Source organism: Spinacia oleracea, chromosome 2, assembly GCF_020520425.1.
Source record: "Spinacia oleracea cultivar Varoflay chromosome 2, BTI_SOV_V1, whole genome shotgun sequence".
Lineage (NCBI taxonomy): Eukaryota > Viridiplantae > Streptophyta > Magnoliopsida > Caryophyllales > Amaranthaceae > Spinacia > Spinacia oleracea.
The window spans coordinates 108,626,366-108,648,352 of NC_079488.1; the positions used below are offsets into that span (position 1 = coordinate 108,626,366).

Here is a 21,987-nt window from a genome sequence, read left to right on the forward strand (position 1 = left end):
ATGTATGGTCCTTCCCAAGTGGCTGAGAGTTTGCCATGGATCCGTCCTTTCTGAACCGAGGCGGCGTTTCTGAGTACTAGATCACCGACTTTTAGGGGTCTGGCGTTGACTCTTCGGTTGTAATGCTTGTTGACCCTCTGCAAATAGGCTGCGTTGAGTGTCCTTGCATCGCTCCGAGCTTCATCCAGTAGATCGAGAGCTTCGGATAGAAGCTGGTTGTTGCTTTCTCCTTGGAGCCCATCATACCTGTTGTATGCCTGGATCCTCAGGCTTTCTGTTCCGATTTCCACAGGAATTACAGCTTCGGATCCGTATACAAGGTGGAACGGTGTTTGTCCGGTAGCTTCTTTTTCAGTGGTCCGAAGGGACCATAGCGTTCCGGGTAGCTCTTCTAACCATTTGTTTTTGTCATCCTCGACTCTTTTCTTGAGTGCGTTGAGGATGAGTTTGTTAGCGGCTTCGGCTTGCCCGTTGCTTTGTGGGTGACAGACTGCCGAGTATGCTAGGTGTATGCCGAACTGTTTGCACCACTTTTGCAACGGGGTGTTGTCGAACTGTTTCCCGTGGTCGAAGACCATCAGTCTTGGTATGCCGAACCTTGTGATGATGTTCTGCCATATGAACTTGCGGACCTGAGGTTCGGTGATGGAGGAGACAGCTTCGGCTTCGATCCATTTGCTAAAATAGTCGACTCCTACAATCAACCACTTCTTCTGGTTCGTCGCTGAGGGGAAGGGACCAATGATGTCTAACCCCCACTGTGCGAATGGTAAGGGATACAGTGTTGATTGTAGGGCTTGAGCTGGTTGATGGATGGCTGGTGCGAACTTTTGGCATTTCTCGCATTTCCTTGCCATCTGCTTTGCCTCGGAAACCATAGTGGGCCACCAGTACCCAGCCCGAAGGGCTTTATGTGCTAATGTCCTACCTCCAATGTGGTTTCCGCATATCCCGAGGTGGATTTCCCTTAGGATGTAGTCAGCGTCTGTTGGACCCACACATTTTAGCAGCGGAGCAGAGAATGATTTCCTCATGAGCTCTCCTTCGGCGCTGATGATGAACCATCTGTTGAATCTTTTCAGTTTTCTCGCTTGCAGCTTATCTTCAGGAAGTTCTCCCCTTTCTTTGTATGCAACTACTGCGTCCATCCAGCTCGGTTCGGTGCGTAAGCTGCATACTGTGGTGGGTAGCAAGTCGATGCTTCTCTCCTGGTGAACCTCCACGTGGACCGACCTGTTTAGGTCGATGAGTGTCGAGCTTGCGAGTTTTGACAGTGCGTCTGCTTGCGCGTTCTGTCCTCGGGGAATGAGGATGACTTCAAAGGATCTTAACTTTGACGTTTAAGGATTTAATCTTTGCTAAATAGGCTGTCATGCTGGGCCATTTGGCCTCATACTCTCCTCGGATCTGGTTGGCTACAAGCTGGGAATCAGTTTTGAGGCGAACATGTTCGGCCTCCAGGGATAAACAAAGCTCTATCCCTGCGATTGCGGCCTCGTATTCGGCCTCGTTGTTGGTTGCTTTGAAGCCGAACTTCAATGCATACTCTATGCTTTTCCCCGTCGGGGGGATTAGTACAACTCCTGCCCCTGAGCCGTTTACTGTGGAAGATCCGTCAGTGAAGACCTCCCAAGTGCTTTTCGTATCATCCAACATTTCCTGGTATGAGCACTCGGCCAAGAAGTCTGCCAATGCTTGTGCTTTGATTGCTGTCCTCGGCTGATATTTGATGCCGAACTCTGATAGTTCGAAGGCCCAGGCAGCCAATCTTCCTGACCTCTCTATTTTGTCGAGTACTTTTTCGAGCGGTTGGTCAGTTAGCACTGTGATCTGGTGGGAGTCGAAGTATGGCCTCAGTTTTCGTGCAGCCACCACTACTGCATATGCGACTTTCTCGATGAGTGGGTACCGGGTTTCGGCTCCTGTAAGTGTTCGGCTGGTGAAGTAGATTGGCTGTTGCTTCTTTTCTTCTTCCCGAAGAAGCACTGCGCTGACGGTTCCAGGGCTAACTGCGACATATAGGTACAGGGTTTCCCCCTCCTTTGGTCTGGCCAGTGTCGGCAGTTGAGCTAGGTGGGCTCTGAGTTGCTGAAAAGCTTCTTTTTGCTCCTGTTCCCATATCAGTTCGGGATCCACTTTCCTCGGGACCCCCTTTTTCTTGACTGGTTCTGCTTCTCCTCCGGGGAGGTTCTTTGGTTTCAGTGCCTTGAAGAAGGGGGCTCCCTTGTCCGAGGCTTTTGATATGAACCTTGTTAGTGCGGCTAACCTGCCGGTTAGCCTCTGCACATCTCTCTTGGTCTTTGGCTCGGGTAAATCCAATGCCGCTTGGACTTTGTCTGGGTTCGCATCAATTCCTCTTTCGCTCACCATGAATCCGAGGAATTTCCCTGACTTCACCCCGAAGACGCATTTTTTTGGGTTCAGCTTCATGCTGTATTTCCTCAGATTTCCGAAGGTCTCTGCCAAGTCTTTGACATGGTCTTCCTCCTTGATGCTTTTTACGATGGAGTCATCCACGTAGACCTCCACGTTCCTCCCTTTCTGGTCGGCGAAGACGTGGTCAACTAACCTCTGGTAGGTGGCTCCGGCATTTTTTAAGCCGAAAGGCATCATTTTGTAGTTGAACACTCCTGCGCTTGTGATGAACGCTGTCTTTGCCCTGTCATCGGGGTGCATGAATACTTGGTGGTAGCCTGAAAAGGCATCCATGAAGCTGAGCAGTGCATGGCCGCTGGTGGAGTCAACCAGTTGATCTATCCTTGGCAGGGGATAGCAGTCTTTGGGGCAGGCTCGGTTCAGATCTGTGAAATCTACGCACATTCGCCATGAGCCGTTCGCTTTCTTGACCATCACCACGTTGGCCAGCCACTTCGGATACATGCATGGTTCGATGAATCCGGCCTCTTGCAACTTTTTAACCTCCTCGGCGATGGCTTTGTTTTTCTCCGAGGAGTAATTTCTCTTTTTTTGCTTGATTGGCCGAGCTTCAGCGTTGACATCCAGCTTGTGACAAATCAGCTTCGGATTTATCCCTGGCATGTCTGCTGCTGACCATGCGAAGATGTCTTTGTGATCCCTGAGTAGTCGGATCAAATCGATTCGGAGCCCCGAGCTTAGGCCCTTGCCTATTCGGACGCTCCTGTCTGAATTATCTTCGAGGAAGATATCCTCCATTTCTTGATCTGGTTCGGGAGATAGGGTTTCGGGGCGAGCATCAACTTCTGCGGGAGACAAGCTGCTCGTGCTTGCTCTTCTTCTTTTTGCCTCGCTTTCTTCTCCCTTAGCTCCTTTTTCTTCCTCGGGGCCGTCCTCTAGTTTGGGCTTTCGGACAGCAGTGTGGCAGGTTCTTCTCGCCACTTCTTGATCACCCCTGATTCGTTCGGCGAATCCTGCATCCGAGACGTATATCATCAGCTGGTGGTATGTGGAGGGGACTGCTTGCATCTTGTGAATCATGGTTCTCCCCATGATTACGTTGTATACGGAGTCGCAGTCCATCACCAAAAATTCGTCCCGAAGGGTTTTTGCTGCCTGGCCTTCGCCCACTGTGACTGGCAGGGTGATCTTTCCTCGAGGGATAGCTGCGGATCCGTTGAATCCGATCAGAGGATAACTGACTTTCGTCAGTGCTTCCTCTGGCTCTTCGAGGATCAGCTGCTCGAAGCAGTTTCTGAAGATGATATTGACGGCACTTCCTCCGTCGACTAATACTCGATGTACGTTGTGGTTATTGAGGTCCATGGAGATGACCAGAGGATCATCATGCTTGTACTGGACTCCGAAGCAATCATCAGCAGTGAAGGTCATGTTCGGGGGGTGTGGCTGGTTGTCTCCCACCGCGCTGAAGTTGACCCGATGGGAGAGGGCTCTTAGGTGTTTTTTGCTGGCCTGGCCAGACTTCTGTCCCCCGAACACCACTAGGATGTCATTTTTCTTGTGCCCTGTTGCTTCGTAGACCCTTTTCTGGGGTTGCTCGTGTTGTTTGCCGCTTGCGGCCTTTTCTTTTTCCTCCCTTCGGTCTAACAAGTACTGTTTCAGGTAGCCTCGGCGAACGAGGTCCTCAATGTTGTCTTTCAGCGAGTTGCATTCTTCGGTATGGTGACCGAAGTCATCATGGAACTCGCACCATTTGTTCTTGTTTCTCCGAGCTGGGTTGGACTTGAGCTTCCCAGGTAGTTTCCACTTTTCGTCATTTCTGTTGAGGCTGAATATCTCCTTTCGGGGCAGAGCTAGTGGAGTGTAGTTGGTGTACTTGGGTTGAAGTTCACCCCTTCTCCCGTCTTTCTTCGGGCTCATCTCTCTAGCTCCTACTTTCTCTTTCCCCTTCCTTGAGCTACCCTCGGGCTTGCTCTGGGTATTCTTTGTGTCTCTCGGATCCGACGATCCTTTCAGTCTTGCAGCGGCCTTGTTGAACTCCTCGGTTCTGATGAACGCGTCAGCCATTTGGAGCACGTCAGCTATTCTGGAGGGGTTCTTCATTGAGAGTTCGTCACGGAACTTCCCTTCCTGGAGCGCGTGCTTCAAGGCGAAGATGGCCACGTCTGGCTGCAAGTTTGGTATGTTTGTTGATTCCTTCATGAATCTGGCCATGAATTCTCTCAGACTTTCGTCTCTTTCTTGTTGGATTGAGGTCAGTTCTGCTGTGGTTCGCTCGGGGCGATTGTTGCTCACGAACTGTGTGCAGAATCTCTTTTTCAGCTTTTTCCAGCTCTTGATCGATCCCTTCGGCAGCGATCTAAACCACTCTCCCGCCACTCCGGTTAGCGTGGTTGGGAAGTATTTACACCAGCATGCTTCGGAGTAGGGACTCAAGAACATTTGCTGCTCGTAGGAGATGACATGATCCCTCGGATCTGTGATTCCGCTGTAGGTTAGGTGAGCTGGCAGTCTTACCTTCGGTATTTCTTCCATAATCAGCTCGTCCGAGAAAGGGGATGACGTAGGAGTCATGATTCTTTTCCCGAGTCTAGCCCTGATGCCTTCGTTTGCCGAGGTTCTATGATTAGAACGTTCGGGCGTACGATGGGGGCTAGGGGTTCGATCATGCCTCCTGTCTCTTCTTCTTTCTCGGCTACTGACCTCGGGTCGTTCGCCAGATCTGCTCGACTCACCTACCCCGAGTCTCGTGTGGATCGAAGGTCTTAACCTTGAGTGGACCGAGGGCCTCAACCTGCTGAGCACCGAGCTTCGGATCCGAGTGTTACGAGTAGTTGATTCGCTTTGGAGAGCTGTTGGAGTAGGCGATGGTCTCGCAAACCAATCTGGTTGCTGTTGTGCCCTTTTTTGGGTGTCCCACGTGCTTTCCGTCCACCTCGACGTCAAGTGTGTTCCTGTCAAGGGAAGGAGTTCTCGTTCGGGTCTGGACATTTCCGCACTGGGTGGCTCGTTCAGCCTTCGCCTGGTCCTCCTCTCTTCTCTGCGGTCGTTTGCCAGTCCTTGCTGCTTCTCATTGAAGAGGAAGTTTTGCATGATGGTCATGGCCGCAGTGAGCTCTTCCCTAGTTGGAATCGGAGGTCCTGCATTTGTGGCGGTCGTAGCTCTGCTTGGCTGTGACCTCGCCATCGATTGAGGGTGCCCCTCTTGGTCAGATTCTGAATCTGACCGCACCATCATATCGTCGTCATTGTTAACAACATCATTCACCATTTTCGCGGAAAGAGGTGGTTGATGTCTTCCAAAGGCTTTGAAGTGTTCTTCCCCACAGACGGCGCCAAATTGTTCCGGTGTTGTAAAGATGGAAACAATGGGCTTCGAATGAAGGCCCTTTTGTATGTGTTGAAGATCTTGCTTGTTTGAATGAGTGGAGTCCGAATTCACCTGCACAAGAGCAAAGTCACTGGCCTCGGGGGTGTTTCCGAGGAAAGCCCCTCCGATGCCTAAGTAAGAATGATGCTCGGATTCTAGAGAGAAGTTCTCTAGAAGAGTAGTCTTAAGGCGATAAATTGGACGTACCTTGAGGTGTGAGCCTTGGCGGCCTATTTATAGTGTTTGCATAATAAATGCCCATAGGTCACTTATTGTTATTGGGCCTTGGGCCTTAATGGATGGCTGAATAGCTATTGGTAGGTTTGATGTTGTTGTTTAGAGCCATTGGGCTTTGGACTTAGTGGCCCAATTGAGAATCAATTGGGAGCCCAAACACACGGAGTATTTTTTAGGTAAATTCTAGATATATTTGGTGTTTTTAGATTAGTATTTTTACATCACTTTATCTACTCTTTAATTACAAAATCTATGTCATGTTTCATCCACAACAAACAGTCGTGATTTGCCGATGGACTTTGAAGGACATGAACATGTATGTTGTGTCCAAGAGTTTTAGGCTTCACGTAATCGAACTTTTGAATATAATTCTCTTAGGATATATTTGCATACTCCGTATTAGACTTCTTGTCGTATTAGGTTACTTAATACAATTTATGAATAATGTTGTAAATTCACCCATAAATATTTGCTCACCTCAATATTTACGCTAGCTTTCCTTATGCATCAAAAAAAAAAAAAAATTTACACTTTCCCAAATTGATTTCCATCCTTAATATTTTTCACCTTTATTATTTATTCTCTTCAATATCTACACCTTTCTACTTAACAGTCAAGTAATCTCAATTTATAAACGAGTAATTTACTAGGATTCTTTAAATTTAGGGCAGCATAAACATATTTTCTTTCCAATTACGCAGAGAATTCGATCGACGCAGGTAAATATTTTCCTTCATAAATAATCGATTAAACTATCTTACTTTTAATTAGTTTTGTGTTCTTAATTTTTTGTGTTCCTCAGTAATTAATTCACCTGTAAACAGTATTATTTTAGCAACCACAATTAATCTCGAACTATTTGTAGATTTGATTTGCAAAAATAGGAATCTAATATCAGACTAATTAATATCATATTGGTTGTTTATAAGTACTCCATACAAAATATGTTAAACTAAACACCTTTTATGTTAAGAAGGTATTCATCAATGTCATATCTCATCAATACCTATAATGATTTGCCACATTTGAACTTTATTTCTTCCGAATTGTTTTGTACTTATTTGCTAGTAATTTTACTTTTAGAAAAACCATATGTTTTGCTAGTAATTTTACTTTTAGAAAAACCATATGGTTGTATCATGTATGTTAATTAATGATACTTTGGCTAAATCTAATTTAGAGTACACGAACAAGTATATTGTGTCCAAGTATGTTGTATGATACTTTTTGTTTGTTCTTGAAATCCCTTGGGATATATTTGTATACTTCCTCTGTTCCGTAAATATCGTACCAGATAATTTTTTGCACTATTTCATAGTACGACTTTGGCCATTTTTTGAATTCATATATGAAATTGTAGTTATGTGAGGTCAATATATTTTCAAACTATCAATTTTTTATAATTTTTACTAATACACAATTTGAGATATTAAAAGTCAAAGTGCAATATTTAAGGAACGGAGGAAGGATTAGACTTCGGGTTCGTATTAGATTTCCTAGTACAGTTTGGACTAACTATTATAACCCATCTATAAATAAATATTTATTCATCTGTTCTCCTCAATATTTACACTTTCCCGTATTGATTTTCACTTTTAAAATATTTTTCAAGTTGCCTATTTATTTATTTATTCTCCTCAATATTAATTTACCCCTTTTCACTGATCAATTTCATGCAGATTGATCATGGAAAACGAGAAGATCTTAATTTTCAAAGGCGTAACCCTACATGAATCTGATCGAGAAATCCTTTCAAATCCAAGCTATATAAGTGACGAAATTATACAATTCTACTTTCGATACTTGATGCACACATATGAAAAAGATGACATCCTCTTTGTATCCCCTACAGTCTCATTCATGTTAGCCAATTCCACAGATTCCGAAGGCATAAAACACTCTGCAGAATCCCTCAAACTCCGCGAAAAGAATCTCATCTTCTTCACCGTCAACAACACCATTAACAACGAAGAAATCTCAACAACAACAACAGACGACAAACAAGAAGGCACACATTGGAGTTTACTGGTTTATTACAGACCCTTTCATATGTTTATTCACCATGACAGTATCCGAGGAACAAACCTGTCAAATGCAGTACATCTCTGTAAAATCGTCAAGGGTTTTGTATCAGATGATGATGATGATGATGATCTGGTAATTCTAACACGACCTGCTAAAATAAGGAAGAAAAACCGCCAAGAATTTACAGCTGCTTTGGATAAGGTTGAAGATGAAGCTGTATTAACGGATTGGTTGTTTACTCCTCAGCAAGAGAATTGGTATGATTGTGGTCTTTATGTGATGAAAATTGCTGCTGTTATTTGCGAATGGTACGTGACATTATCAGAGGGTGAGAAAGAACTCAAAGAAGGAATGGGAATGTGGTCTGATGTTATGCACGACAAAGTAGAAAAAGTTTATGTTGAGAACCAAATGCGTGCTGATATACTCGAATTTGTGGACTTGCTCATGGAAAACGCTGATGAAGAGGACCTTTCTTGATCTTATTCAGACTAGCGAGATGTGAAAACGCTCATGGAAAACGCTAATTGGTGGGTGTGTATAAATTAATGAGTTTACATGTAAACAGTTAAACACTATGTACCACGAATGTCAGAAACCACCTTCTAAAATATAGATTTTGCCAGAAACCACACGACCTTTAACCGGATTTTAATGGTTGACTCAATTTTTCGTGTTGATCACCCACGTGGAACCCACTCCCACTTCTTCTTTTGTTTTTTTGTTTTTTTTTTCTTCTACAAACTTTTATATAAGGCGGTTTGATGTTATATAAATTAAATAACTTTAATTTACGATGTTCGCTGCCATACTTTGACAGTTTGATCTTTACTCCTCAATATGTCACCCATGGTATATGTTGTGGGTCCAGCCACTTAAGTTATGTTAATACTTGTGCTTATGTTTTAAGTAGAAGTCCAATGTTCCACTTATTATTGTGGTCCAAAGTTGGGTTATGTTGAAGCTTATTTAGGAAGTTTAGGGTGATCTCTGGCTGACTTGAGAGGCAGCAAAGGAGTGTGAGAAAAATTATTAGAAAACACACACAAAAGGAGAGGAAAGAAAGAGAGAAGTGGTATTCGTAGCTTTCAGGACAGTCATCACAAAATTGCCATTTACCGGAGTGTCAACGGTCGAAACGTGCTGTTTTTTGTCAGCTTGTTGGGGATACATAGAGCCTCATTAAAGAAGGTGACAAGGATGGTGGTTTTTACTCTTCACATCGAAGGGTTTTCCACGTATAATTCATGTGTTGATTGCATTTTGTTCTTCCGCATTTGATTATTTGTTGTTGTCCATTATTGGTTGATTGCTAGGTTGTTTGTTTGGTGGATTATTTGTGGTGCATTGGATTTATATTGTTTGGTTGATTGTCTTGGAGGTGATCCTGGTCCTATTAGTATATTGTTAATGAAGAGGAAGATGAGTTAATAATTTGATGGAAAAGGTATCTTATTACTGAAGCAAGGGTCAGTTATGGAATTAGTTAGGGGAGATGGAAGGGTTTAGTGATGAGTAAATGTTAGTCATTATAGGACCTAATGAAGAGTAGAAGATGGGTTGCATAGGGGAAATAATGAAAATGCAAGGAAAACATACGGAAATTAGAAAGTAAAGGGAGGGAAGTGGGTCACATAGGTCCCACATGGGATGGTCAATGCTAGAATATCAAGTCAACTATCAGAATCCGGGTAAATGTGTTATCTCACAAAATATTTTGTAAATATGACTTTTTCTCATAAGATTTGATTTTTCACAAAATCTCTATTTCAAAATGTGACTTCTGACAAAATTCTCTATTCTATATGAAATATATACCCAAAATAATTAGTATTTACTCCCCAAATTAGTTTTGACAGGCTATTGTTTAGATATAATTTTTTTTTTTTTTATCGAAAAAGTAGATGTGATTATCACTTGTAAAAATAAAATCCCAGCTCTTGGATCATAACTTGTAGACAGGGGTAATGCCAAGAAGTTCAAAACACTTCCGCATTACCACTCCTATAGCTTCACATAACAACAGTCGGCTTGTTTCTTCTGCTGTGCCAATCACCTGCAATATAAATGAATAACTCCATGATTAAACCATGACCCAAATCCAATACCCAGCCCAGCCCAGCCCGCCTTCTCCCGTATTGGAAAAGTAAAGGCACTCTCTTAAAAAACTCAAGTGATTCTACAATAAAACTTTACCTTGCAGTGATCATTGAACTTTGTGAAATCAATTGATAGATTGTACAAGTACTCGCATATTACATTAGGCAACAGATTGCTACAAGCCTCCTCCACAATCTGTCAAAAAAAAAAAAAGAGAGAAACAGACATCAGCCTGTATGGTCACAGCATAGATGAAGCAACCAGTAACAGCAACGTGTCTAGGGGTGGCAATTCGGGTCAGGTTTTGGGTTTGGTTTCAGGTAGATTTCGGGTTGTGTCAAAAAAATATCAGAAATATTGAAAAACTTAATATTACTACAAAATATGATAATTGGTAAAATCGGGTAGATTTTAGGTCATTCGGGTTCAGTTCAGGTCGGGTTTCGCTCAGTAACTTCAGGTCGGGTTCGAGTCGGGTCAGGGATTGTCAGCCGTGAACGTGTCCTAAAATTGAAATTTACCTCAGAAAACTGAAGCAGACGAAGCCCCAATGCACGCTCATATTGGTCATCCAAAACTATCTCTCCACCCTACATCAAAAAAAAGTCGACAAGTCATCAGACAACAAGCGTGCAAAAATATATGTCAGACTTCTGAGAAATCCAATGAGATTCCACAAGTTAACATATTTTTTCTATTATTTATACTATTAATTACAACTTTGAAAATATGAAGATTAAACATGAGGAACATTATGGATCGGAGGAAGTATATCAGACTTCTGGGTATTCATGTTATCATGTTATAAGAAAACATCAAAACAACAGTTAGCCTATAAAATTTTGAAGACGTTTCACCGCATTTTCTGGTGGTGATTTTGAAACCAAGCAAGAAAAATAAATAGGTCACCTTTTTCAGCTCTTCAATGTCTTTACCAGATTTCCTGATAATCGAACAAATTCGAGCATGTGCATAGAGTAAATACACAGCAGTCTTTCCCTGTCGCCAAAATATAGAATGTAAATGACAAACGTTAAGTTTGACAACAAAGCTCAACGGGAAATGCATACATAAAGAACTCTGATTGTTGGAAAGAACTATTAATAATACTCCCTCCATTTCCTTTTTATTTCCCTGATTTTTATCAAGTTTTTCGATATAATATACATATGTCTAATAGTGAAAATAAATACCCTTCAAAAAAAACTTCATTCCTATAGTATTTTCAATGGTCAATTTCTGTACTTCACCACAATTTCTTAAAAATGACCCTTGATCAAATGGGAATGTCGAGCTTTGAACAAAATCACACTTTTCTTTCAAAACAAGAAAGAAGAATGACGCAAAGGGATGATTATTAATCACTCTTAATTTCTTGGTCCTCCCATCATTATATTTTTTTAAAAAAAACAGCTAATAATATGACAGGAAATTTAGAGGAGAAAAGGTCCATAAGAGAAGAACACCTTATCATTAAGCATCTGATCATAGTTAAATGTGTAATTGGTGAGTCGATTGTCCCTCAAATCAAAAAACCTGAAAAAACATAAAAATAATTAACATTACACATCAATGAAAAACAATCAGTAGCTGAAAATTTACCATAACATTACTGCATCAAACACGTATTAGGAGGTACTCCCTCCGTATTTTTTAAGAGATACACTTGCCTTTTCCGGCCGTATTTATTTAAGAGATACACTTGCCATTTTTAGTAACTTATCAACCCACCATCTAATTAAATAATACATCTAATATACCCTATCACCCACCATCCTATTAAACAAATATTTTTATAAACTCACCCCACCCTCCACCTACCAAAATGACATGGTCCCCACATATTTAATTATTAAAATATCTATCCAACCCCACTTGCTTTATTATTTTATTTCATTCAATTATTCTTCTTAATACCCGTGCCCGGCCAAGTGTATCTCTTAAAAAAATACAGAGGGAGTATTGCAGTGGACTTGACTCGCAAATGAGAAGATTGGAGTTTGCACCAAAATATTGATATTTGTTTGAAACTATCACTAAAAAATTGACCCCAGAAATGTGAAGATTCATGAAAGTATGCACAAACATTGCTTATTCCAATTAACTGTGACTCACTCAGTGTGTCTATCCCACCTAAATGTATTAATAGTTGTCACAAAATACTACACAATTTTGGTGTTTACATACAGCAACAACATTACAGTGCCCCGATGCCAATAAAGTGTCACAAATACTAGAAATTAAGTTCCAATGGTGCAGTGAAAGCACAAAGGAAAGGCCGCCAAGACTGGCTACAAAAGACAGTTCAAAGAACTAGTTTGGCTTGCAATAGTAAATATGCATGTGTGCCCAAACATGGGAAAACATACTAGTCATGTCAATTTTAGAGGCTCTATAGGGACTTAGTTATCTGAAATGGCTGGCTCAAAAACAGAAAAATAGGAGGGGACTGTAAGCAGCGAAGGCTGATTTATAAAACAAGAAGAGCCAAGATGAAAAGAATCTACCCGAGTAATATAGTGCAATAGTACACCACTACACCATATGGTACAAAAGGAACAATAGAGTTTTCTGAAGGAAAACTTTTACTGTGGAGTAAACAAAACAACTAACTGGCCTCGCAAGTTGATGTTAAGAGTTCGGTTGTCTCAATAGTTAGGTAAAAGTGAAGCGTCTAGTCAAACAAAAACTCTTCCAGCCTTGTTCTCTTCACCTGATCATTTTTCTAGTTTTTGGTCTGGTTTGGTTTGAAGGTCTGAATGTTTCTGTGAGTGTTTTTTGCTTTTCTGGTCTGGTCTGATTTTTCTGGTTTGAACTAAAAAGGTGAAGAGAACACTACCAAATTCAAGATATCACAGGTTTTGTATAATTAGCAAAAACTTAGGTAAGACGGATTTGGGGTGAGCATTTAAGGTTCCAAGTTACAATTCACCCATAAACCTTAAAGCTCATCCTGTCTTACTGTAGGATCTTACCCAATACTTGTTGGTCACCATTACACACATGCCGAAAGTGATAAAAAATTGCAATGACTAAATGTATACTTACTTTACAGCCCCATAACCCACTGCTTCAGCAGTCTTCTCCAGTTCCTCCTCAGTCCACTCCGCAGCTTTACCTATTGGGGTATTGGAGATTATTATTTTTTTAGTAAACTACAATGAAAATAATAAGATAAAAAAGATGGCAATTTTGTAAAAAAAATGTCTACAAGATGTTCATATAAAAGGAATCAAATATGCAAAAGTCGTATTCATTTTTTAACACCTCGCTTAATAAGTGCTTCTTTGCTCCGATCTTTTGCTTTATCAAGTAAATCAACCAGACGAACTACTTCAGAGCTTCGAGTACGAAAACGCTTGCCATCTTCTCCCAGTACAAGACCAAAACCCACATGAGTAGCTTTAGGGAGTGCATTTCCATCACGTGGAAGCCACTTTGCTTGTTTTGCTGCCTGTTATATATCAAATTACAACTATATATCATGAGAAAAAGAAGAAAAAAGAGGCACTAAATATCAGAAATCAACAAATCACATACTTATATACAGAGCTATACTTACATGGAAGACCATTTCAAAGTGCTCACTCTGACCAACATCAGTTACATATATAATCCATTCAGCTTCTTCTTCTTTGATGCGATACCTAATAATGCAATCAGTGGATAACAGAGTCATTTCAGACTCAAAAAAAATGCATTTTTACAAATGCAGGCTGTATATTAACCACATGAAACTCAAAATAAAAAAATAAAAAACTTACCAAAGAGCAGTTAAATCAGTGCAAGCATAGTTAAAACCTCCATCTCTCTTTACAACAATAAGAGGTATCTTTTTTCCTTTAATGTTTATAACCTGAGCTCCTTTGCATTCTTCAATCAGACCTTCTTTCCTCAAATCCTCCAAAACCTCTGGAATATAACGATTGTAAAAACTTTCACCCTGACATGTGCAGATAGTGAGCATGAGAGCTTGAACTATATATAGAAATAACCTATGAAGCTAATAAAAACAAAATAGTAAGAAAATAGTATTCATGGAGGCATAGAGATAATGGAATACCTTTTCTTCTATGTGAACCCCGAGACAATTATAAAGTTTCTGAAATTCCCTACGACTAATTTCACATATTTGAGCCCATGCCTTCGTGTACTTGGGTTGTTCTCCACTCTGTGTATAAGCAAAATGTGCATAAAACACCAGAAATAACCAATACTCATAGTTGGTTAAAGCAATAAAAAAAAACATGCAAACACAAAAAGTCCAATTATTTACCTGAAGGCTCACCACCGCCTTTTGTGCCTTTTCCTTGAAGATGGCATCATCGTCAAATCTTTTTTTGGCCTGTTTGTAGAAGACCTAAAAAACATAGCAAGTAAATTTCCAAGTCAAAAGAAAATCAGGATTGTTGATCATAAAGTTGCAGAAGCAAAACCCCTGAAAAGACCCATTACAATAGCTATGATACTACATACTAAGTAACCAAGAATCATCCCACTTACCTGAAGATCCTCAATAGGAATTTTATTGTGATCATCCGATTCATCCCATTGTGGCCATTGCTCAAACAAGAACTCGATCAGCATGCCAAACTACATGTAGTAACCAAGGGTTTAACACAAAAGAAAGCAAAAACATAATAGGATTCTTAAGAGGATAATGGATAGTTAAACCAACTAGATTTGTTTTCTCTGGTGATAAGAAAGTTCTGAAGGCGTACTATAAGTAGCCTAAACAAATTAAATACATATATCTATCCACTGACATTTTAGCACTCTTGTTCAAACTCAATTCCTTAATCAAAATTTACTTTGTCCAAAAATAGGAACAAGAGTATATAAATTTGAATAAATGAAGAAAGGACCACTGGTAAAAGGAGACGGAGAATGGGTGGTTGCTGAAGCATCAAGCTTTGCAAACGTTTCTTTTCTCTAAACTACATGCCTAGATGAATAGCATAGAGTTGCATTTGCTTCTCTCTCTTACTATGAGAGAACCATAACATAAACTTTGAAGCATGTATTGGCAAGGTAGATGACACAAAGAAAGAACAAAGAATAACACAAAAGAAAACGAAAACAAGTGTACCTGTGTACCCCAATCACCAACATGATTTCTTCGAAGCACTTCAACACCAGAAAACTCAAGTATCTTCGCGAGGGTATCCCCAATAATGGTTGATCTCAAGTGGCCAACATGCATCTCCTTTGCAATATTAGGTGAAGAAAAGTCTACTACTGCCTTCTTGATTGTCAATTTTGGAGCCCATGTTTGGATACCTTCCATAAGCATCTTTTGTATGTTCTACAAAATACCCTCATGGTTAATACTCTCTCCATTCTTGAATACTTGAAACACTTGTCTCTTTTGTTTGTTTCTGAATACTTACAACACTTCTCTTTTGGTATGGGACAACTAATTCTATATTGCTTCTCTCTCTCCTTATTACCCTACTTGCACCAATTCTTTATTATTTCTCTCAACCAAATAATTAAAATAGCGTTATTAGCCTACTTGCGCATTAATTTGTTCATTTCCACGTACTAATCACAGTTCACAAACATTACTAATATTACGCACGAAGTCAAGTGTTGCGAGTATTCAATAACAAATGCAGTACAAAAGCTACAAAAAAAAAACACCGGATAAAACTCCAATCACCTTAGCTAACCATGTCGTTGACAGGACAACATTCACAAACCCTGGTCCAGCAATAGAACAGCTCTCAATCACTTCCGACTCGGGCAAATTTTTGATGATAGCCTAGATAATTGCGACGAAAAAAATCATTAGTGAAGATTTCTCAAATATATCATATCTCCTCAGTTCTATTTTACATGAAAGTTGGATATTTTTAAAGTATTTATTGAGACGAATCAAACAAGAACTCACTATATATTACTCCGAAAGAATTTACAAGATTCACTTCAATTTTCAATTGTCAAAATTCTGAATAGAAACGATCATTATTAAATGGAGGAAATAGTGTCAAAATTCTGAATAGAAACAATCATTATTAAATGGAGGAAGTAGTTACAAGGACAGGAAATTGAAAAACAAAAACATACCTCACCAACGGATTTGGGGTTCTCAAATTCAGGCATTGTCTTCTTTATCTTGCCGAACAAACCCATAGCATTATTGCTGGAGGAAAACAATTAAAAATTCATCCCTCGTAAAAATAAAAATAAAAATTGCACAAAAAAATAAAATCAGAAACACTAAAGAATCAGCAAAAGGGGTTTACCATTGGTAGTCACCACCAAAGTTTTTGCTAATCGAAATGAGCGGCAGTACATGATGCTCACTGGGGACAGTTGATTCAATAGAGGATTTAAACAGTTTTGATAACAATTGCTTCACATTACCCCCAAATTCTTCTTCCATCATGGAAAAAATTTGAATCTTCGCACCTCAAACAGAAATTCCTTCAAGAATTCCCATTGAAGAATGATAAGTTGTAAGCTAACATAATATATTTAACAATTATTAAGTGGAGATAAACTAATTAGAAATAAAATCAACACCAAAACAGAGCCAGCCAGAAACCAAACAGAATGATAATTAAAATCAACAGACATTTTCAGCAAAAATAAATCGATACCATGGTTAGATTAAGAGGAAAGTGGATACCGAGAATGGAAGCGGCTGAAAAGGAGAGGTGGTTGGCAGTGGCGCCACCGACTAGAGGTGTTTTATTGGTGGTTTAGGGTTGATGAGGAGTAGGGGTAAGTGGATTAAAGTCTAAAAAAACACGATATAATTTTTTTGGAAATTCTCAGTGGTAGCATTATACTTTTGCAAGTTCTCAAGGGTAACCAAATTTTAGCCACTTTTTCTAAAATAGCATTAATAAAATACTCTATGATCTAACATTATTTCAGAAATTTCAACCTAATTAACCAATATAATACTGACTATAATTAAATATTGTTAAAATTACTAAATAACCCTCTTTTTACTATCCTCACATATTCCCAAAAAGTTAGTGGGAAAAATTTACACCAGAAAAATGACACCTAGTGTTAGTTTTAATTAAGCCCATCTTAGCCTCTATTAAATTAATGGCAAAGATTTCACTATTAAGTCAATTAATTAAATAAAATAGAAAAAATAAAATAATACAGATCATTCTCCCCTTCCTACGAGCCTAGAACTGATTCACATAATCATTCTACCCTTCCCCTAACTCCATTACCTCCAAGGCTCCAATATTCTACCTTGTTACTGTATTTCATCCTCACTGCCAATTTCATGTTTTATCCTTGATGCAAGAGGTTTGTGATGCCATTATTGCCATGGTGGTGAAAAAAATTAAGGGTAATTTGAATTTGAAGCTAACACACATACGGAGTAGTTTGTTGTTCTCTGGTATATAAATGTACTACACCACTACTCTGTTGTTTAAATCGCCAGTCAACTAAAATGTCAATGATTTTTGGTAACTTGTAATGATGTGGCATAAAATCTACCCCTTCATTATATTGGATGGTTGAGATTTCACTAAATCTACCATGTAGAGTTATTTAATAACATACTCCAGATGATCAAAACCCGTTTTAATATAATGTAATAGAATAGTACTTGTGAATTAGTACTTGTGAAATATCTTAAATGTATGCAAACGGGCGTACGAGATAAAACCCTTACAATTAGGGGTGTGCATCGATCCAGGACTGGTTAGACCGACAGATCGGAATTGTCAAATTTCATGGACCGAGGATCAGACCGGTGAAATTTCGGTCCGGTCCGGTCCGGTTTTGGACCGAATTGGACCGGATATTAAATATTGCGATTTAAGATGTTAAATTCAACTTTTTCACAATTTCTTTTTATACAAATTATTGATTAACTTATTGTTTATTTACCCAAAGGAGTATTCTTCTCATTGATTCACTTCATATATATATATACTTCCTCGGTTCCTAAATAGTTGCACCATTTTGACTTTTGATACTATTCACTTGTCTTGCTTTGACCTCAATTTTCTACTAATAATTAAAATTAAAAATTATTATACAAAGTATTATTAGGTTTTTCTTAATATATATTTTAAATATATCAACTTTTTATAATTTTTACTAATACATAATTATAAGTATTGATGGTCAAAGTTATGCGTTGGCAAACGTGAAAGTCAAAACGGTGCAACTATTTAGGAACGGAGGAAGTATATAGTACATAGAGTTCTCCTAATTCTAGTCCATCACAAAATCCTAATTTCACATATATCAGGATATTATTATTAGCCGTACAATGTACATAACCTAGGATGCACGGAAACGTGAAACGGAAACGGATACAGGAAACGGACAAACAGCAATTTTCAAAATTGTAACTTATAAGATACGGGGAAAGTGCAATTTAAATACTTCGTAATAAAAATGCATTAATAAATGGAATAAAAGGTCTTGCGCGCACAAGGTGTACAATAAATTTATTGTACACCAAGATAACTTTAACCCATTTTTTGTAACTTTAACCTAGTTTTGATTAACTTTTATATTAGTAAAAAAAGTTGATAGATAAACATTTTAAAAGATTAGATGATTAATTTTATATATTATTATTAGTGATTTTGATAAAATAAGTTTTATTAAAATGAAAAAATTTATCACTAAAAAATAGATAACTTTTACATATATAAGCATAACTTTTAAGCATTTTGAGTTAACTTTTACTCCAGTGTACAATAATTATTGTACAACCCTTGTAAATAAGAATTTGTGTAAATGGAATTTAATTAGAAAAAATGGTCAGCAATAATTAGAGTGTTTCGCTAATGATATTTGCTCCAAACATTGTTGACATCTTTCCAATGTCATTTTTAATGGAACAAGCAGAGGACACGATTTTACCGGCAAAGGACGGGTATCTTATGTTACACAAAGCTATTGTTATTATCCAGTTTCGGTTGGGGATTTTGTCGAACATTTGGGAGTGCAAGCTTATCACGTAGAATTTCAGACACAAAAGCCTTTCATAATTAAAAAAAACCATTGACATAGATCGTATAATTTGAAGTATTGAACACACTTGTGCATCAAATTAACCCATTTTCGTTTAAATTAATCCCAACATTTGTATAAATTGAAATCATTTCGTGTAAATTAAGGGATATTTAAGTGTTACTACTTAATTCACACAAATAATACAGCACCTTACCTTGACGCCGGCGCCGACGAAGAGTGACAATTTGCAGTGAAGGGAAGACCAGAGGAAGAAGGAAAACAGTTGCGAGACGCGTTTCCCGATTTTGAGATGTGGTGGTGGACGAAGAACGACGGCCGATGAGTCCAACTGAGAGATTGACAAATTGGAGAGGAAGAAAGACAGAGAACCACGTGTTTTTTTTTTTTTACCCTAAAAAATAACTGCCGAAAGGAAGGAGCGATTTCCTTCAATATTGTTTAAAGAACGTCAAATTTTCAAAATGCGTCACTTTTTAACTTAATTCCTACCATACCGTCCACATCAGCATTAAAACCGGTCTTTTTTTTAACCGCTACCTGAGATAGCGGTTTATAATCACTATTTATAAATGGTAAAATAAAAAAAAAACCGCGCAAGAAGGGGTCGAACCTAGGACCTTTTGCTTAAGCAATAGACGCTCTATCCATTGAGCTACAGACACTGATGTTGATAAGTTAAATTTGGTAATGTTTATAATTAATATTAAGAAATGGTAAAAGAGAAATAAGCGCCCCAAGTAGGGATCGAACCCACGACCTTTTGCTTAGAAACACACTCTATCCACCATTGAGCTACAGACACAACTGATGTCACAAGAGGTTACTTCTAAGTTATATTTCTATTTAAATTGTAATTCATGTTAAAAATAATTTACAAAACAAACCGCCACCTAAGACAGCGGTTTTGTTTTAAAGCAAACCGCTATCTCATATAGCGGTTTATAACATTGAACCGCCATCTGAGATGGCGGTTTGCTTTAAAACGAAACCGCTATCTCATATGGCGGTTCAATGCTGAACCGGAAAAAAAAAAATTACTTCTCTTTCTCCCTTGCTTACGTGGACGGTATGGTGGGAAATAACTTAGAAAGTAACGTATTTAGGGAATTATTGGATCTTTATGCAATGTTGAAGGAAATCGCTCGAAAGGAAGGCAGTATTTTTTTTTCTTTTTTTTTTTAATAGCTTGTGTGTCAGACCGCCTGATGGCCACACGCCTGTCAGACGACACATTTGCCCACGCGCGCGTAATCTCCTGCGCATAATAAAATCATTCTAAGTTCCCTCTCCTGCTCGTTTCTGCTCTCCCTCCCCTCTCGTCGCTCCTCTCCTCTCTCCTGCTGGTGCGATCCTCGCTCTTCTCTCTCGCCGGAGAATCCCATCCTCATGTCGGAAGTTTCCGAGGAGCTCCACCTCGTTCCTCTGCTAAAATTCTAAAGAAAATAGACGGTGGGGGTGCGAACGGCGGTATGGCTGCTGCATCGATCTCGCCGCCGACCTATCTCCCTCCTCAAACTCGTCGATCAATCTCCCTCCTCAAACTCGTCGATCAATCTCCCTCCTTAAGCTATCCGTTTATTTGGATTTTGATTTTAGATTTTTGATTTTAGATTTTTTATCTAGGTTTTTTATTTTTGATTTTAGATTTTAGATTTTTGAAAAGGCTCGATTTATCACCGAAAAAGTTGATAGCTAGCCGAAGAGCTCTAGCCGACTATGGTAATGCTAGCAGCAACACAATTGTGTATGTGATGGAGTATATGATGGAAGAAATCAAGAAGTTGAACAAGTTAAGAATGGTGAAGAACGGGGCTTGATATTGGCTTTTAGTCCTAGTGTTACATTTGAGGGTATTGTTGCTTTTTTTTTTATTGTAGGGTATTGTTGCTAAGAACCTGATTATGTGAACAAAATTATGTTACATTTAATTAACTTAATAATGTGCATCAGAAGATGGTTTATTACTGCTAGAAATGCTGCATAAAAGTTTGAAACTGTTGAAGTTTCTGTACTGGTTTAATTTAATTCAGTCATTTGCATGACAGTTTGAAGTTGATTCTATTTGTGTCAATAATTGTTTTTAAGTAGTACTTGCATCCAAAAAAAATAAGATTTGCTTAACTAATTGGCCCATTACTTAACTAATTGTATTTCAGGCTTAACTAATTGAAATTTTAAATTAATACTTTCTTTATATTTGTAAACTTATTCGTTCAATTACTTAACTAATTAGTTCCAGTGCTTAACTAATTAGTTTCAGTGTTTAACTAATTGGTTTCATTGCTTAACTAATTGGTTTCATTGTTTAACTAATTAATTTCAGTGCTTAACTAGTTGGTTTTATTGTTTAACTAATTAATTCCATTGCTTAACTAATTGGTTACATTGCTTAACTAATTGGTTCCGGTCTTAACTGAAACTCAAAAATCTTAACTGAAACGCAACAGAACATAACTAAAACAAAATTATTTTAAACTAAAATATAATTATTCTTAACTAAACAAAATTATTCTTAACTAAATATAAAAATATAACAAAACTAAAAATTGACTTAAATGCAAACAAATATAAGTACAACATTTTATTTCTTAACTAAATCAAAGTTATTCATAACTAAAACAAAGTTAACCAAAATTATTACATAGTAATTGTTAAAATATTAATCTAGAAAAATCTAGATAATATGTTTACAAAAATCTAGTAGTAAAGTGTGTAGAAAAATCTAGCTAAAATAATGTCTAGAATTTATTTAAGAAATATCTAGTTAAGAAAATTCTAGATAAATGACAAGTGTGGAAAAATCTAGAAACTAGGTACTACCACTATAAATACGTTATATGTGAATGAGTTGAGAGGTGAGCCAATCAAGAGAGCTCCCACAAAAAAAAAGTGAATGAGAGGTATAAA

At 38.6% G+C, this 21,987-nt stretch overlaps 2 protein-coding genes across 5 annotated transcripts; one reads left to right on the forward strand and one right to left on the reverse strand.

Annotated features, from left to right (window-relative positions):
- The first annotated feature begins 6,158 nt into the window (after positions 1-6,158).
- LOC110782206 (NEDD8-specific protease 1-like) lies at positions 6,159-9,462 on the forward strand. Its single transcript, XM_021986332.2, has 2 exons — positions 6,159-6,701; positions 7,662-9,462. The coding sequence occupies exon 2, from the start codon at positions 7,669-7,671 to the stop codon at positions 8,485-8,487; it is 819 nt and encodes a 272-aa protein (XP_021842024.2). The 5' UTR covers positions 6,159-6,701; positions 7,662-7,668; the 3' UTR covers positions 8,488-9,462.
- Positions 9,463-9,699: 237 nt separating this feature from the next.
- LOC110782136 (arginine--tRNA ligase, cytoplasmic) lies at positions 9,700-19,440 on the reverse strand. Of its 4 annotated transcripts, none has more exons than XM_021986241.2 (17): positions 19,274-19,440; positions 16,356-16,536; positions 16,177-16,252; positions 15,770-15,871; positions 15,197-15,412; positions 14,611-14,700; positions 14,384-14,467; positions 14,171-14,278; positions 13,872-14,050; positions 13,670-13,754; positions 13,375-13,561; positions 13,156-13,225; positions 11,574-11,643; positions 11,017-11,106; positions 10,629-10,697; positions 10,204-10,302; positions 9,700-10,063 (listed from the first exon to the last, which is right to left on the reverse strand). In XM_021986241.2, the coding sequence occupies exons 2-17, from the start codon at positions 16,496-16,498 to the stop codon at positions 9,953-9,955; spliced, it is 1,779 nt and encodes a 592-aa protein (XP_021841933.1). In that variant the 5' UTR covers positions 16,499-16,536; positions 19,274-19,440; the 3' UTR covers positions 9,700-9,952. The 4 variants fall into 4 exon arrangements, with proteins under 4 accessions (XP_021841933.1, XP_056693730.1, XP_021841931.1 ...); XM_056837752.1 differs by having other exon boundaries at positions 19,269-19,440; XM_021986239.2 differs by lacking the exon at positions 19,274-19,440 and adding an exon at positions 16,742-16,925.
- Positions 19,441-21,987: the final 2,547 nt, after the last annotated feature.